Source organism: Camellia sinensis, unplaced genomic scaffold (genome assembly GCF_055761805.1).
Source record: "Camellia sinensis isolate YWXY unplaced genomic scaffold, ASM5576180v1 Unanchor13, whole genome shotgun sequence".
NCBI classification, from domain to species: Eukaryota; Viridiplantae; Streptophyta; class Magnoliopsida; order Ericales; family Theaceae; genus Camellia; species Camellia sinensis.
Window position 1 is genome coordinate 788180 of NW_028129009.1, and position 17628 is coordinate 805807.

At 29.0% G+C, this 17628-nt stretch overlaps 1 protein-coding gene across 2 annotated transcripts; it reads right to left on the reverse strand.

Annotated features, from left to right (window-relative positions):
• Window positions 1-3449: 3449 nt before the first annotated feature.
• Window positions 3450-8430, reverse strand: LOC114280801 (annexin D5). Of its 2 annotated transcripts, none has more exons than XM_082911824.1 (6): window positions 8253-8430; window positions 5655-5800; window positions 5293-5382; window positions 4467-4682; window positions 4295-4384; window positions 3450-3877 (listed from the first exon to the last, which is right to left on the reverse strand). In XM_082911824.1, the coding sequence occupies exons 1-6, from the start codon at window positions 8326-8328 to the stop codon at window positions 3674-3676; spliced, it is 822 nt and encodes a 273-aa protein (XP_082767950.1). In that variant the 5' UTR covers window positions 8329-8430; the 3' UTR covers window positions 3450-3673. The 2 variants fall into 2 exon arrangements, with proteins under 2 accessions (XP_082767950.1, XP_028078986.2); XM_028223185.2 differs by having other exon boundaries at window positions 5293-5511.
• Between the last annotated feature and the right edge of the window lie 9198 nt (window positions 8431-17628).

Genomic DNA, 17628 nt, shown 5'->3' on the forward strand with positions numbered 1-17628 from the left:
TTGGTGCACGGGCTTTCGTTTTCTCGATTTTTTGCTCGATTTTTTTATTACAGTGACAACTCATCTCTACTTGATATATTTGGGATTCTCAATTCAGAAAGTCACATGGCAACAGTGAATTCACTGTTTTACCTTATAGTGAGCATGCCCTTTTTTTGTCCGTATATGCAGATGGATTGTCAAGTCATGTATTTTTTTATTACAGTGACAACTCATCTCTTATTGATATATGTGTGATTCTCAATTCAGTAAGTCACATGGCAACAGTGAATTCACTGATTTACCTTACAGTCAGCATGCCTTTATTGTGTCCGTATATGCAGATGGATTGTCAAGTCACGTGACTTCGTACACAGTATTTTCTTTTCTCTATTTTTTCAGTCTAGTGACACTCATACCTTGTTCATATATGTGGGATTGTAATGCAGAGGCATCTTTGTAAAGCCATTCATAACCAACTATATAAACGGCTAAAGGTGAAGACACAACCTTACAACTCATTTCGCTCTACAAAATTGTCATTTATTTGTTTTAAAAAATTAGCATGGCTACATCGTTCGTGGGAGGGAGTGGGAATCGCAGAGGTGGTAGGAACTTGCAAAGGGGTGACAGTTCACGACGAGGAGGGGGAAGGGGAAGTGGCAATGCTGAAGATGAAACACCATTTCGTTTGTTAGATCCCTCTTGTGCTTATCATGATAGGTTTGGGAAGCGACATTTTGTCATGCCCAAATACTATCGAGATCCATGTGGTTTGGTGGAGGATCCATCAGATAATCAAACAGGATATGGTTTAGCAAACGCTAGACTTCTGAAGTGGCCTGCACTATTTATAGAGCGAGTGCAAATGGAAAGATTATGTCGGGAAAATCGACTGAAGGTGCCAAAAGCACGTTCTGTTGAGATCCAAAAGGAAGATCCTGATAATGTTGATCGACTATGTGAAAGACTACAACGTGAGATTTCTCAAATGAACCGTAGGTTAGCCCGCGATATGCAGCTATACATAGTTAAGAAAGATGCCCAGAAGAACAAAACAGAACCAAATGATGCGGCTATCAAGGGTATCATAGAGGATCCTCAGCTTGTCTCTGATGCTGAGCTTTCGGATTGTTCAGACTCTGAGCCACCTGCCGATTTAAGCGCGAATTAGGTGTTAATGTCTACACTTCGGCAATATAACAACTTGCATTAATATGTAATGTCTGTGTTAGAGTAAGTATAACTGTTATGTTATGTTATGCTTATGTTTAAGTTTATGTTTATGTATTGTGTCTGTCAAATGTTACGGCTATTAATATGCAATATTAGGTCATGAATTAGGTGTTTGTCTGTCTAACTGTTATGTTTATGTATTGTGTGTTCAGTTCAGGATGTCCAGGATATATGTAATGTGTGTTCAGTTCATGGTGTCCAGAATGTCTTTTTGTGGGAGAATTATGTCTGTACTACCTATGTAACTGGAAACTATTACATTTGCAACTTCAGTTATGTTGTTTTCATACCTGTATGAGTATTTAGTAAATTAGTGACTTCGTATATTATGTATTAAGTATTATTACAAAATTGTTGGCAAAATTTATTTTAGGAGCTCTCGCTGTGGCCTTCGTTTTCTTGGCCTACTCTGCGGTGGTCTTCGCGTCTCACCCTTCGTCGTTGCTCGTCGAGCTGCACAGTTTGTGGGTGTGCTTCGGACTGTAGAGCATGCATATCACATTCTAACCCATAACAAAGACGAAACAAAAAAATAAATTTTCTAAATGAAAACGGGTACAAAACGACTTTACTAAACTACTTTACTAAACTGGTTTTCTAAATTGCATTCTCACCTTCTAACCCAAAACAAAGACAAAAGAATAAATATATGTATATGTTTAAATGAAAACGGCTTTCGTAAAGCCAAAATAATTTTCTAAATAACACCTTCTAACCCAAAACAAAGACAAAAGAAAAAAAAAATTTACATGAAAACGACTTTAGTAAAGCCAAAAAAAAATTATTAATTACATTATCACTTTCTAACCCAAAACAAATACAAAACAATAAACAAAAAAAAAATTTACATGAAAACAACTTCAGTAAGACGAAAAAAATTATTAATTACATTTTCTAAATCAAAACAAAGACAAAAGAAAAAATAAAAAATTTAACATGAGAATGGCTTCAGTAAAGCCAAATAAATGAACATGATTGGCTTAATAATATCTAAATGAATATGATTGGCTTAATAATATCTAAATGAATATGATTTTAAAATTATATATATGAAAAATAGTATGTAAAATTAATATATGAAAACAGATTTTTCTCATATTATGTAAAATTTATTGTAAACCTGCATTCAAAAACAAAAGAAAAAAAAAACATATTTTAACATGACAATAGCTTTACTAAAGCCAATTTCAATTTTATGAATCATATTATCACCAAAACAATGACAACAGACAAAAAAAATAAAAAATAAAAAAATAATCTGCTAATGAGGAAAGAAATGGGAGCTGGGTGTACAGTGTAAACGCTATTGGAAATGGCGTTTTCTTCAGAACTAAAGGCACTATTCCGAATAGCGTTTTTGTCAACAGTAAAGGCGCTATTTGTAATAGCGTTTTCGGCACATATACAGTGAAGGCGCTATTTGTAATAGCGTTTTCTTCACAAACCTGCATTCCGAAATGAAGCTATATTCAGAATAGTGTTTTGTTTAGAAGCGCTATTTGCAATAGCGTTTTCTTAATCAAACTCGCTAATTGGAATAGCGATTACACTGTTCATCCAATTTCAACCTCCTCACAGTAAAAGCGCGAATGGGAATAGCGCTTCAGCTTATTTTGGGAATTTCCTCAGAAGTTGGCCTAGTTTGGGAAATACAATGCAAAATAGGCTTATTTTGGGAAAAAGCCCTGCTTTTTCATGTTTTTTTTTTTTTAAAAAAAAATAGTCTCTTTAATTTATTTTTTATGTCAATTTGAGTCAAATCATCCATAAGTCTTGAAAACGAGTGACTTGAGTTAGACAGATTAATTGTTAAAAATTGATCGATCAACTCGTATGTGATTTAAAATTAATCAAATCTTTTAAAATTTACAAAACAATATAATTTCCCTATATATATATATATATATGCAAATTACATCATTGCACTTGCTCACACAAATCTCTTCCCAATTTTAACTTTGATTAATGATGATACTCACCCCTCGTTTTCGTCACATTTTTTTTCATAACTTGATTATTTGTATATTTTGTAAAAAAATCATTTAAATAACATTATGCATTTGATTAATATATAATTTTATGTTGTGATTTGGAATAAATAATATATTTTGTGAAAATCATGAGGAAAAATGTGTGTTCAATGATGTTCTTTCCCATTCTATATTTTCAATCCGCCCAACCTACAAAAACTGAAGTTTAATGATGTTTAATTAACCCGTTGGAAGAATAAAATCTTACTTAGAAATTTCTCAATTTGCCACGAGTAATGCAATTGATATTTTCTCAACAAGACAATTAATCCAATCCGTACACACCCCTATGCCATCACCCATCACACAACTAAAGAAACTGCAAACCTAAAACCATTAAGTTCAACAACAATCCAAACATAAGGTATACATTACACGTATTCACATGCAAATGTATATTTATTCATAAACACACAACCATCAAAATCCTAACGGTTTGGACCCAGCAGAGAAAGAAGAAAGCTCCTGTAGTGACCAGATGTTTCTGAGTGAACCGCATCGTTCAATGACTTCCTGTATTTCTTCTGGTATTCAGCTTTAATGTATTGCATATCAATCTCAGTTCTTGTCACAATAACCCTTATAAGTGTTGTGTCGTCGGTTCCCAATCCTGTCATCGCCTTATGTAATACCTGTAACATTCCAGAGTAGTTATCAATGCATTGAACTTGAATCCCCATGATGGATCATATTAGTTAATATATATATATATATATGGAAGGAAAATAAAAATAAAAATAAAAAAACAAACACAGCAATATTGTGAGAACTATAATCCCATCACAAAAGGTAAAGATAATATTGCCTATTGTCTTGACCAAAAATGAAATTGAGAAAACATTATGCACTAGTGGCGTTGCATAAAAGTATTGTTAAAGAACAACGAAATTGGGAAGTCACAATCCCAAGTCAATATCTCAAAACCAGTTGTTCAATACTCAAATGATAGTCTAGTCCCGAAAACTATTACACAAAACCATATATATATGCATGCTAAGAAGTCCTAATTAAATTAATCAGAAAAGAAAAACTTAAGACTGGATAAATACCTTTGCAAAGTACTTTGCAGGATTATGCGCACACTGTAGGATTGTCAAAAGGGCGAGCTCAAATTTCCCTGAAGTTTCACTCTTTACAGCCTGTAATTATCTAAATTTGTTAAAGAATCATAACAAGAATTTCAGCTACAAAGAGACAGTGATGACATTAAGAATAAATTACCTTTTTAAGTGAGTTACCATACATGTTACGATAAGAAGAATCTATAGCAACCAAATGTGCCCTGCTTCGTTCACTAAAAATGCGGATAAAAGTTTTCTCATCAGTTCCCAATTTTTTCTCGCCTGCTTTAAAGAGAGCCTTAGCATCCCTTTCAACCAGCTCTCTATCAACTTCAAAGCCTTCAGAGCGTGGTGTGGTTACGTAAGCAAGCAAAATCTGCAACCAGTATTTCATATCAAGAAGTCAGACCCTCAATTTCCTCCCATGAATGTAAAAAACGGGGAAATCCAAAACACTGGAAATATGTGTTCATGTGTACACATGTATAAACATATATGTATATTTATGTACATAAAACTCTGTTTTCCATGTGATGAAAAGCTACGATTGGCAGGAGAAGAATAATTGTAGTCTCAAGGACCCAAGGAGAAATCAGAGATGCTGATATATGTGCAGGTGAACAACAAGATTAGCGATAGATTTCTAACTTCTTTTCAACAAAGAAATAAATCTAAAATAAAATAAATATATACAAGTAGTAGTAGTAGAGGTATAAATATTTATTCTGCTTCTTATTTGCCAATATATATATATATATATATTTATCCCAAAAAAAAACATAAGCTTGTGAACCAGAACAACAAAACATGGATGAAATACCCTATTTGTTTATTTCAATTTTTTTTTTTTTTTTGTGAAGAGGGCTAGCAACAGAATCTCAGTAAGTTACTGAAATGGGTAATTAATATGCTGTATGTTTCTAGCACATTGTTTATTATAATGCTAAATCCAATAAACACAAGCACACAGCAGAGAGAGGGACTACCTTCTTATGATTGCCTAAGGTTTGCTGTTCAATATCATTCTCAAGGTAAACCCCAAACATGGAATGGTAGATTTGCTTCAAGGTATAAATCTGGGATGGTGTACGAGAGCATAGTACTTCAGTGACAGATTGAAGATTAACAGTGTAACTACTTAATCCTTGCTGTAATATAGTTGCATCACGTCCTGCCGGATCATGCATCCAGCACAAAACCGCTATCTGACACATCGAACAGATTTTACAAGATGCAAATTTGACGAAGGGGAGAAATCAGTCTCTTATGTTTTTAACTAAAACAAGAAGCATGAGAGGAAAAGCTTTTAAATTTCGAGGGTAGTGCCAAGGAAAGGGGGAATTAATACCTCCAATTTTCCATGAAGTTCTGAAGCAAGTCGTTTAAAAAGGTCCTCAGAATACATATATTTGTACTCATGTTGGATCAGAGCACGTTGTGTTGCATCGCGATGGGCAATAATATTGATCACAGCTTCATTATCACAACCAAATCCTAAAGATAATAAAGATAAAGATTTTAAAATAAAATAATAGAAATAAAAATTAAAAAAAAAAAACTCCCCAAAAAATTGAGATAATCAGGAACATCCAAATTGTAGAATATATGTAATAAACCTCTTTTATATGGGGGTGAAGAGAAAATACTTAACAAACAGGCCTTTTGAAGTTAATTTTTATTTTTTATGAAATGCAATTCTACAAAGAAAAACATTGTATAATCCAGATGTTATTAACTTATTACAATATATGATTTCTATAAGCTAAGTCAAGCTGTTTGGTTTGATTTCAAAATTTGTTTATAGATGAGTTTTCATTTATTTTTAGTAAATTTTTTAAAATATTTTAATCACTTATTTGTGCTTTTTAGATACACCTAATCAAGATGCGTCTAAAAATTAAAATAAATTGACTAAAATTGATGAAAATTCGAACACAAAACTATTTACATTTTTGTTTGGGTTTTTGTTTGTTTTTAGTGACATTTTTTTCATATTTTAGTTAAACTTTTTTTTTACTTTTTAGATACATCTACAAAATAAAAAAATTTGACTACAATATTAAAAAAAAAATTCAGTAAAGACAAATGAAACCACGTTTAAAATTAGATTATGACAAGTGTAACGAAACAAATGTTTGCAGGCTTTGTATGGTTCTAAGTTGAGTACTTGGCTAGATAGTCAACAATCTAAATATGCAGCAGACTTATGCTTCAAAAAATAGGAAAAGGGGAAACATCCACATGGGCATAATAGCAGTACAATCATATCTTCTATTACGAAAGATCATCTTTCGGTTCTAAAGTCCAAAGTCACCAATAGTTGAGCTTGCCAATGAAATGGGGTTTCAGCATTTGCTCCTACAACTTGTTTTTCCAATATGGACTATCCAATTCCATTGTTGTGCTTTTTGCAGCTCCATCTTGTTCTAGGTTTTGTTACTTCTTCAATGGGATCTATTATTTTATCATTGTGGCTATTATCAATCATCTCTCGGTCTTTTAGCTTGGTACTCTCCTCTCAATCTACTTAGGGGCTACAACAATTGGTTTTCCAAGAAAGAACATTGACTTTGATACCAAATTTTATGTAGGATGAGGAATTTCAATGAAGGTGGCTGTTGCATTGCATTAGGGAAATATTCAAAGTTCAAAATATCAACCAAGTTCAAGATGACCCGGTCAAGTTGAATTAAGATATAATCAAGATGGATACAAGTTTAATTAAAGCAAAAAAACGAGTTTCATTTGAATCATCCTGATTCCGTGTAAAGTGACAGTCACTCCAATGATTATTGCCCTAGTTACAAATGTGATACATTACCTCGGTTTGTTACGAATGTCTCTTTTTGATATAATTATCATGATAGTTGTAAATTCTCTCCTATCAATTGATTAAAAAACTATAAAAATATATATAATTAAATTAAATTAAATTGCAATACATATATACATGAGCAGGGACGAAGGGCTCACGTGCCCCCTAGGTTTTGGATTTTTTTAAATTTTCTTTTGCAAACACAAAGAAAATATTTTAAATAAAAAAATTTACAAAAATATTATTTTGAGTAAAATTTCAATGATATTTTTAAAATTTTGAGAACAATAATGGCTGTTTTGATTGAAAATGAAGATATTGTGATAAACCATATTATTATCTATGAAAATTTTATGAAAAAATTTCAATGTGATGATGATGTCTATCATTATTGACATATAAATATAATTAATCTCACTATAAAAATATGTAATTTATTGGATTTAACATATGAGGTTCATCCTCCATGTGTTTTTTACTATTTGTTGGTAATATCACATGTCAAAGATAACCTGATATGCCTATTATATTGAATTTTTACTCAAATTTTGTAAAAAAAATTACTTTATCATTATATAATTTATTTTAAAACTTATATCCATGACCTTTTTTTTGTACTGTCTATGATACACTAGATATAAATAACATTATTTTGAAGTCAAATGTAAAAATTTATGTGAAATATTCTCGTAAAAATTTTTAATGTTGTAGTTAATAAGTCCCCCTCTAATTTAATTTCCTAATTCCGCCACAGGACATGAGTCTAGTGAATTGATTAGCATTGCCACAAAAAAACTAAGGGTTGAGATCGATGGTTACAAGTGGGGCAAGCTACAAAAGTTTCTTTCTTCCATGAATTCATCATAAAACATGGAGGCATGACAGAGAGAAAGGAACATATGTAAGTAAATAGGAGAATTCTACAAGTAAATATCAACAAATCAAGTGATGATATAATCATATACTAACAAAGAGACAACTCAAAACCAAAATTATAAATTATAAAAAAAATTAAAGTCAAATGTGTAAATCAGTTGAATGAAGCACTAGAACCAAAAAAGCCATCATCAAAAATCATAAAATTTAGAGAGTGACTGGGGGTTAATTATATATATATATATATATACCTACCTTTGAAAGCACGGTGGAGTTGGACAGCATCATCCCGAGGGGAAGGAGGAACAGGAGGACCTGTTAGAGTCGACATTATCTCTCTCTCTCTCTCTCTCTCTCTCTCTCGTGTGGTTCTTGTGTGTGTAGAAGGACAATGTCAAGGACCAAGAAAAATTTGAGTGGAATTGGTTCTTCTTGTTGCCTAATGCTCCTCCCCCCTTTATATTATTATAATAACTAAGCCAATCACCCGTTCGGAATAATTATAAATATTTATATTTATTTTAATTTTTTTTAATATATAAATTATATTTTTTAAATTTTTTTATAAAAATAATTTAATAATCTTATCACTAACCATAATATACAGGAGAAATTAAAAAAACTACTGCAGTAACTATGTATGGACTGTATCTATAATTATTTGTATGAGTAGATTTTAAATGCTAATCAGAGATTTTGACTAAATCAATAAATGCAGGTATGTGAATTGAAAAAAGTTAATAAATTCTGATCAGGAAATTTTTATCAAATCAATAAATACTGAGGTTTTTTTTTAGGGCTTGGCTTTGGTCCAATCCACCTTCGGACTGGACCATGCTGTTGGGCCCGTGGGAGCCCACCAATGGTCCCATTTTGAAAATCTAAACCATTCAATGTGTAGAACTCTTTTAGTACTATATGCCTGTAAAAAATCACGTTGATTGGATATCGATAACTATGTGATCAAATCAGTTTTTTGTCAACCGTTAATTTATTCACCGTCCATTTTTTTTTATACAAAAATGATTTGATCACATAGCTATCGATATCCGATCAACGTGATTTTTTACAGACATATAGTACTCGAAGAGTTTTACAGATTACACGGTTCAAATTTTTAAAACGGGACCCGTGGTAGGCCCCCATGAGCCCAACAACACGGTCCAATTCGATGGTGGACTGGACTAAAGCTAGACCCTTTTTTTTAAATCAAAAATTTAGAAAATTAAGATTGAGAGATTGAAACTTTCATAAGGCTTGGGGTTTAGAAACCCTTTTTTTCTTAATATATTTACAATTATCTATATATGTGAATTGTGATTTTTAAATGTCTTTTTTTTTTTTAATGTCTTCTTTTTTTCCTTTTTTATATTATATTAAAGTTTAATATTTTGATAATAATCATATGTGTTGGATTTTTTAGGGAATTAAATGTCTTCTTTTTTTTATTATATTATATTAAATTTTAATATTTTGATAATAATCATATGTGTTGGACTTTTCGAGAAATATTTTTTATGCTTGTTCTTAATGAATTAGAGTGTTATTATGAGGGATAATAACTATATGTGTTGAGACTTTTCAAAAAATTCATATGTGTTGGATTTCAAAGAATTTTTTTTAGGCTTGTTCTTAATGCATTAAAGTATTATTATGAGGGTAAAACTTGGGGGTTGGGAGAAGTTAATAAGTGCTAAGGTTTTTTTTTTTTTTTTTTAAATCAAGAAATTTAGATTGGGAGATTAGAGCATCTCCAACGGTAGTAGGCATTTTACCTATCTAAATATTACTATAAAGTATATATTTTATTTTGCCTATCAACTGTTTTATGTTTTTACTCCAACCATGCTCTTTGCTATTAATCCAAATACTATTAATTTTATAGAATGCCACGTCAACAACAAAGATGGAGGGAAATGATCCTAATGATTGAATACATTTTGCCTAGCGTTGAAGGCTAGCTACATGTAGCTAGTGAATATGAGTTGAGCCAAAATGCCTAATCATATGCCTAGTGCGTTGGAATTGAAAAAAGTGAATCACACTAGGCATTTTAACTAACAAGTATTATATGCCTAGTGCATTGGAGATGCTCTTAGAGCTCCCACAAGGCTTGGGGTTAAAAACCCCATTTTGCTTAATATATAGTATAAATATATTATTTATATATGTGAATTGCGATTTTTAAATGTCTTTTTTTTTTTCTTTAAATGTCTTTTTTTTTTCCTTTTTTATATTATATTAAAGCTTAATATTTTGATAATAATCATATGTGTTGGACTTTTCAAGAAAAATTTTTTATGCTTGTTCTTAATGCATTAAAGTGTTATTATGAGGGATAATAATCATATGTGTTGGGACTTTTTAAGGAATTCATGTGTTGGATTTCAAAGAATTTTTTTTACACTTGTTCTTAATACATTAAAGTGTTATTATGAGGGTAAGACTTGAGGGTTGAGAGAAGTTAATAAATGCTAAGTTTTTTTTTTTTAAATCAAAAAATTAAAAAATTTAGATTGGAAGATTGAAGTTTTTATAAAATTTAGAGTTAAAAACCCCCCTTTTACTTTAATATATAACTAGTATATCACCCGTGCTATGCACGGATTGTGTTTACAATTATCTAGATGTGAACTATAATTTTTAATTTTTTTTTTTAAATGTCTTCTTTTTTTTATATTATATTAAAGTTTAATATTTTGATAATAATCATATGTGTTGGACTTTTTAAGGAAGTAAATGTCTTTTTTTATTTATTATATTATATTAAAGTTTAATATTTTGGTAATAATCATATGTGTTGGACTTTTGGAAAAAAAAAATTATGCTTGTTCTTAATGCATTAAAATGTTATTATGAGGGATAATAAGCATATGTGTTTGGACTTTTCAAGGAATTCATATGTGTTGGATTTCAAAGAATTTTTTTTATGCTTGTTCTTAATGCATTAAAGTGTTATTATGAGGGTAAGACTTGGGAGTTGGGAGAAGTTAATAAATGCTAAGATTTTTTTTTAAATCAAAAAATCAAAAAATTTAGATTGAAAGATTAGAGCTCTCACAAAGTTTGAGATTAAAAACTTCCTTTTGCTTAATATATAATATAGATATAAATAGATAGCAATTTGATTTTATTGTATAGCAGCGTTGAATTCGACAAATTTGACTGGAATTGGTTCTTCTTGTTGCCTCTGCTCTTCCAAAATTTATCACCTAAAAAAATAAAAAAATATAAAGTGGGTACTTATTAGTACCCCAAACAAGATGGGAAATACTAGAGAGCTCTAAATCTAGAGCTCTAATTTGAGCTCTAGTGATGTGTCCAAGTACAAAAAAAAAAAAAAAAAAAAACAAGGCAAGGCACAAATATCCTATAAGAGTGGGTCCCACATTCCCATTAGAGCTATTAGAGTTCCTATATTAGAGCTCTAAAGCATTTTTGCAAACAAGATATTCCAGTTGAATTCTTTGAATGGCCCATCATTTTTTAAAGTCATAAATTATAAATATATCTCTTAAGATTTATTTAAAGTATAATTTTTTATAATTTTAAAAATTATATTTTATTTTTTTAATTTCATAATAAATTATCCATTTATTAATAGATTGTCAAATTAATTATAAATTTTTAATGATATTAAAATTTTATTTTAATTAATAATTCAAGTAATTTTATTATTTATAGGAAATCAGTTAAAATTTTCATTTTTTAAGTTAATTTTAAATAAAAAAATTCTGATAAAAAATTATTTATAATTTTTTAAAATTTAAGAGGTAATCTGTATTTTAAATAAATTTTAAAAATAAATTTATAATTTATTATTTTTAAAAGTAATGATCATAAAATATAAAATAAAATAAAATAAAAAGACTGATTCCACCACCAAATGACCAACAGGTCCCACCTGAGCGAGCAAGGATTCTCTAAAGTGATTTTTCTCTAAAGTTTCCTAGAGTGCTACATTGTGTGGTTGAGATTTACTGGCAAGTCACATCAGAAAAATTGATGTGACTTGCCAGTAAATCTCAACCACACAATGTAACACTCTATGAAACTTTAGAAAAATTTCACTCTAGAGGATCCTTGGTGCACCTGAGCACGCACGACACAAGGCTCTGCGGTGAGATATACGGTTCCGCGTGTACGATATATTATTTTTTTAAAATGAGAAAAATAATCCGAACATTACAAAAATAAAAATTTTTAAAAGACAAGATAATTCTTTCTGTTGATTTGAAATGATCTAAATAAGTATATTTTTTGATTTTTTACAAAAAGATATGTAAGAAAATATAATAGTGATATGACTTAAAAAAAATAAAAAAATGTGTACTTATTAATACACCCCAAACAAGATATATTCGGGTTGTATTCTTTGAATGGCCCATCATTTTTTCAAGTCATAAATTATAAATATATCTCTTAAGATTTATTTAAAATATAATTTTTTTATAATTTTGAATATTTTATTTTATTTTTATAATTTTATAATAAATGATCCATTTATCAATAGATTATCAAATCAATTATCAGTTTTTAATGATATTAAAATTTTATTGTAATTAATAATTTATGTAATTTTATTATTGTACAAGAAATCAGTTAAAATTTTCATTTTTAAATAAAAAATTCTGATAAAAAAATATTTATAATTTATCAAATAAGTAATTTATATTTTAAATAAATTTTAAAAATATATTTATAACTTATTCTTTTTTGAAAGTAATGATCATAAAATATAAAATAAAATAAAAAGACTTATTCCACCACCAAATGACCAACAGGTCCCACCTGAGCACGCACGAGGCTCTGCGGGGAGATATACGGTTCCGCGTGTACGATATTATTTTTTGAAAATAAGAAAAATAATCCGAACATTACAAAAATAATTTTTTTTAAAACAAATCACACTCTAATTTTTGTAATTGTTTTAGTTCAAAATCGTAATTTTTTAAATGGAATCAATCCTAACTATTCCTTAGCAAATCGGAGAAATTTAGATAATTTAATTAACTTTTGTCAATTATATTAAACAATCGTATTGATTATGGACTAAGAAATAAATAAAAGAAGTGGTAGTGAGTTAAAAAAGAAAATGAATAATACTAAATGAAAAAAATGATGGATCAATAATAGTGGGTTTGGGAAGATAAAAATAAAGATAGAAGTTTTAATTTTAGAACACTAAAGAGAACTCTAGTGATATGACAAGGAGTGGAGTCCATATGTGATGTGATCTGTGTGCCTATTTTTTTTTTTTTTTTGTCACTTGCCACATCATTAAAACTCTTTTTAGAGCTTCAAAATTAGAGCTATCTATCATTATTGGGGAAGATAATAGCTAATGATAGACAATGCTACAAGTAGGGGTGCAACTCGAGCGAATTTAGTCGGATTAGAAGGTTGTCCAAGTCCAGCCTAAGTTGTGTTAAGATCTACCCAAGCCTGAATTGTAACCCGAGACTGTCTACCAAAGATCGACCCGAGTTAAACTCAAGTTGCCCGAATTGTATTTTTTTTTTTTTTTGCAGTTACATTACTAAATTATTAAAATTTGACTCTATTTACATTTTTTATATATATATATATAAAAAATCATTAATACCATCAAAACAGATAATTTATATACTGCAAGAGAGATACTGCTATAGTAGTCTTTACAATTTATGAGTGAAAATAAAAATAAATAAATAAAAGAGTAAGATTTTATGTTATTTGTATATATAATATATATTCAATATGATTTAATAATCTAAATTACTTTAATATCATGTAATGGCTAATAATTTATATATATATATATATATATTTGATATTTTTATATATCTATATATGTACAATTGAGGCTTCGGGTTGCTCGGGTTGTTTGATATCTTTGCCCAAGCCTGTCCAAATTTAATTCGGACTTCTGAATTTTTGCCTAAGGCCGTACCAAATTTGAAAATATCTTGTTCAAGTTCTAAAAAAATTCGGGCTATGTTCAGGTTGCTCGGGTTGAGTCCGCCCAAGTTCCACCCCTAGTTGCGAGTGAGGTCATTGTAAATAGTAATAAAGGGAGGAAAAGTGATTAAATTATCTAAATTGATATTTTTTCATTAGTTTGGACTTGATACTATTTTAAAATTTTAGAGTTTAAATTTAAATAATTAAAATGTTAAGATTTGATTTGTTAATGCAGTTAAATTTTGAGATTTTAATTTTAATTTTTGGAAAATAATTAACAAGCAAAGAATCAAAGGGTTAAAAATCTCATGATTCTGCTGATGTTGCCATATCTTTATCCAAATTTACTTATGGCTATTAAACTATATGAAAATTTGAATGTGTGAAAATTTCAAAATTATTTTAAATAATTATAAGTGATTTGTTATAGAATACATAAATATTTAAAAATAATTGATATCTAGTTATGTAAAACAATTACAACCATTAATCTAATGAGTAACACATAAGTTGCATTAATATCTAATGATTATAATTATAGATAAATTATTTAGCAATCCTCAAGTATTATTCCACCACACCATTTAAGATATATCTCTTCAAAGAAGACACACAAAACTAGTGAAATTCACTATTTTATCTAATCAAATTCAAATTGGAGCATTACATGAATTTTGTCCCCTAAAGCAATATAAAATACAACAATGATTTATCTCCCCTTTTCCTCCCACCCCCTTTGACCCCCTCTCTCTCTCATTGGTTACATTTTCTTTTTCTTTTTCTTTTTCTTTTTTTTTCCTGCTCCTCCAATCACCACCCGCCACGTGGCAAAGGGGGGTGAGGGGGTGACCCCCAAAAGGGGGTCCCAAGCATTGTTCTATAAAATAATCAAAAATGCTTCCTACCCCCAGCTGGGGGTGACACCCAGTGAGGTGTCAGCTGGGGGTTGGAAGAAAAAAAACAGTTTTTCTTTTTTTTTCTTTTTTTTTTGATTTTGGACCAGTGGGGGTGCGCCACGTCACTGGGGGCGCCACCCCCACTGGGTGTATGGAGCATTGTCGTAAAATAATATATTAAAATGTAAACATTATTGAAAACTTATACGGTTTGTTTAATTAGGAAGAAAAATGAAAATGAAAATGTTTAAAAGTAAATTGACAAATATATATATATATATATATACACACATTTGATTAGGTTAAATAATTTATAAAAAATTAAAATAGATAAATTTAAAATTTTCTTATGTTTTTTGGCTGCAAGTACTGGAATATACTCAATAAAATTTAAGATATTAAAATAATAAGAATAATAATAATAATAATAATAATAATAACACGTGTTCGCATATACAAGCTGAGTCAGTCAGCGTAGTAGTTAGTTCGGGAAAATTATTCTTAGAGTACAAGGTCTCCGGCTCTAAAAACAAGAGTACAAGGTCAACAATCAGATTTGGTAGAACGAACCAATTAAAGTACGCCAAATTAGAAAAAAAAGTCTGATTGGAATATGACATAAGTCTTATCTTCATGTCAAAGACAGCGTTTGGAGACTAGTTAAAAAGTCATAAAATTATTATAAATTATTATATAATTTTTATTTTTTTATATATTTTTTTATAAAATTTTAAAAGGTTAACTAAAATAACTAATTTTCAAATGAGACTTTAGTACCTAAATTAAGAAAAATTATTACATAGATTCGTTTCGTATCTTACATAATGTATCCTTACAATTCTATTAATTATATATCCAATATTTCTTATTTTCTCTCTTATAAATTACATAAAATAATCAATCAAATTGATTACAACTTAGCTGAGACGGAATAATTTCCCCTAAACTAGAGAAATAGAAGCAATTTTCTTATTATTTGGATCCCACATTAATAAAAAGAGAGCAAAGTTACTGATTTAAAGTAATCTACTCAGAAAATTGAGCGAGTGATTGCATGATAGAGATTATTTGTGTAGTATACCGTCCATACGTAAAGTAAATATAATTCACAAGATAAAAATTCTAAATAATTTATGGATTGATAATGATAACTTCGCATATTACTCATAAAAAAATAGAGAAATTATTACAAAGTGGAACCAAAAAAAAAAAAACACAAACATAGCTTTAGTTTTTTACTTACATTCCATCACAAAATGACTTGCACGCTATATTTTTATAATTTTTTCTCTCTATCCAACAGTGGGGGCATGAAAAGTTATTTGCCAAAAAATTTTAAAAAAATTATAATTATAATTATAAATATTAATAATATTTTCATTTATTTGTAATTATTTTTCGCTAACATCGTGTGAGTGTAATTCTCCCAATCTATTTTCCATTAGTGAAGTACAACTGACTTGATATCTCATTGCTTCAAGGACATGGAAGAAGTATATGTAGAAGGTATACTTTTTTTTCTTCATTTTTTTTTTTTTTTTTTGAATAATAGTACAAACTTATCTTTATCAATTCACAAATTATTCAAAAATTAATCTCTACCACATTCTACATGGACCTTATAATACACAAATTAATTTTCACTATACAATCACCTATTTAGAATTTTCTTGATTGATAAGGGTGGATCTGTAGACTTTTCATTTTTTTTGTTGTGTTTGAAATAATTAAATATGATTTATTATATATTATATCATTAGGCTCCGTTTATATTTTGTTTCAAGCATATTACAATACTCTCAGTTCAAATTTCAGACGTAGAATTTAAAGGGGAGTTTCAAGTTTAGACCCAGGGTTATTTTGGGGTATAGTTTATAAGTTGATTTTTTTTTTACTTATTACGAAAAGATATGTTAAAAAAATAAAAAAATAATATAATCTAAATAAATTAATAAATAGTTTATTTATTATATTGCCCAATAAGTCCTCAACCGTGTGGAATCAGATTGAATAGTTGAGAAACAACTTCATTTTATTTCTCACACTGTACGTTTCTTATGCAATATCTTCTTTGGAAGTCTTTTAGGGCAACCTACTAAAATAATATATTTATTGTTATTTTATCTTTTTTGAATCACATTATTTTTTTATTTTTCTGTATATTTTTTCATAAAATTATTAAAATAATCTATTCTCAAACAATTCTTTAATCTAAAAATCAACACTAACATGATTTGTGTGCTCTTCTTTTTGCATAAAAAATGTCAAAGACCATAAAAACATACCATGAAACTTACCCGAGCTTGGAATGTATGTTATAAATTTAAAATTATTGAGATGTACGCACTATGATTGCAGTTCATTGACTTATTTTTTTGGAAAATTTTCTTGATAAATTTTTTTGACACATTGATATATTTGTAAGCTTTTCCATAGTTGTACAGATTCTGGCTAAAGGTTGTCGGGACTCTTACAAGTATTGAAACTAATTCATTAAAGAGACTTGTGCCAAAGAACATTATGAACTTCGAAAATGTGTACTTATATTTTGGAATACTCTTCTAAGTAATTCAAGAAATCAAATATAAATAAACATAAATTCCTCTTTTCAATGGTTGATAGAAAAAACTTCAAATTGATAATTTTCACCAACAGAATGATAACAATAAAAAACAATATTCAAGTTAAAAAGATCGCTCAATTAAAAGACTTGAGTACTCTATAAACAAGCACTAAACTCAATTTTCTTTAATCCCATTACAACAACCTACAAACAATATTTCTTGTTGGAA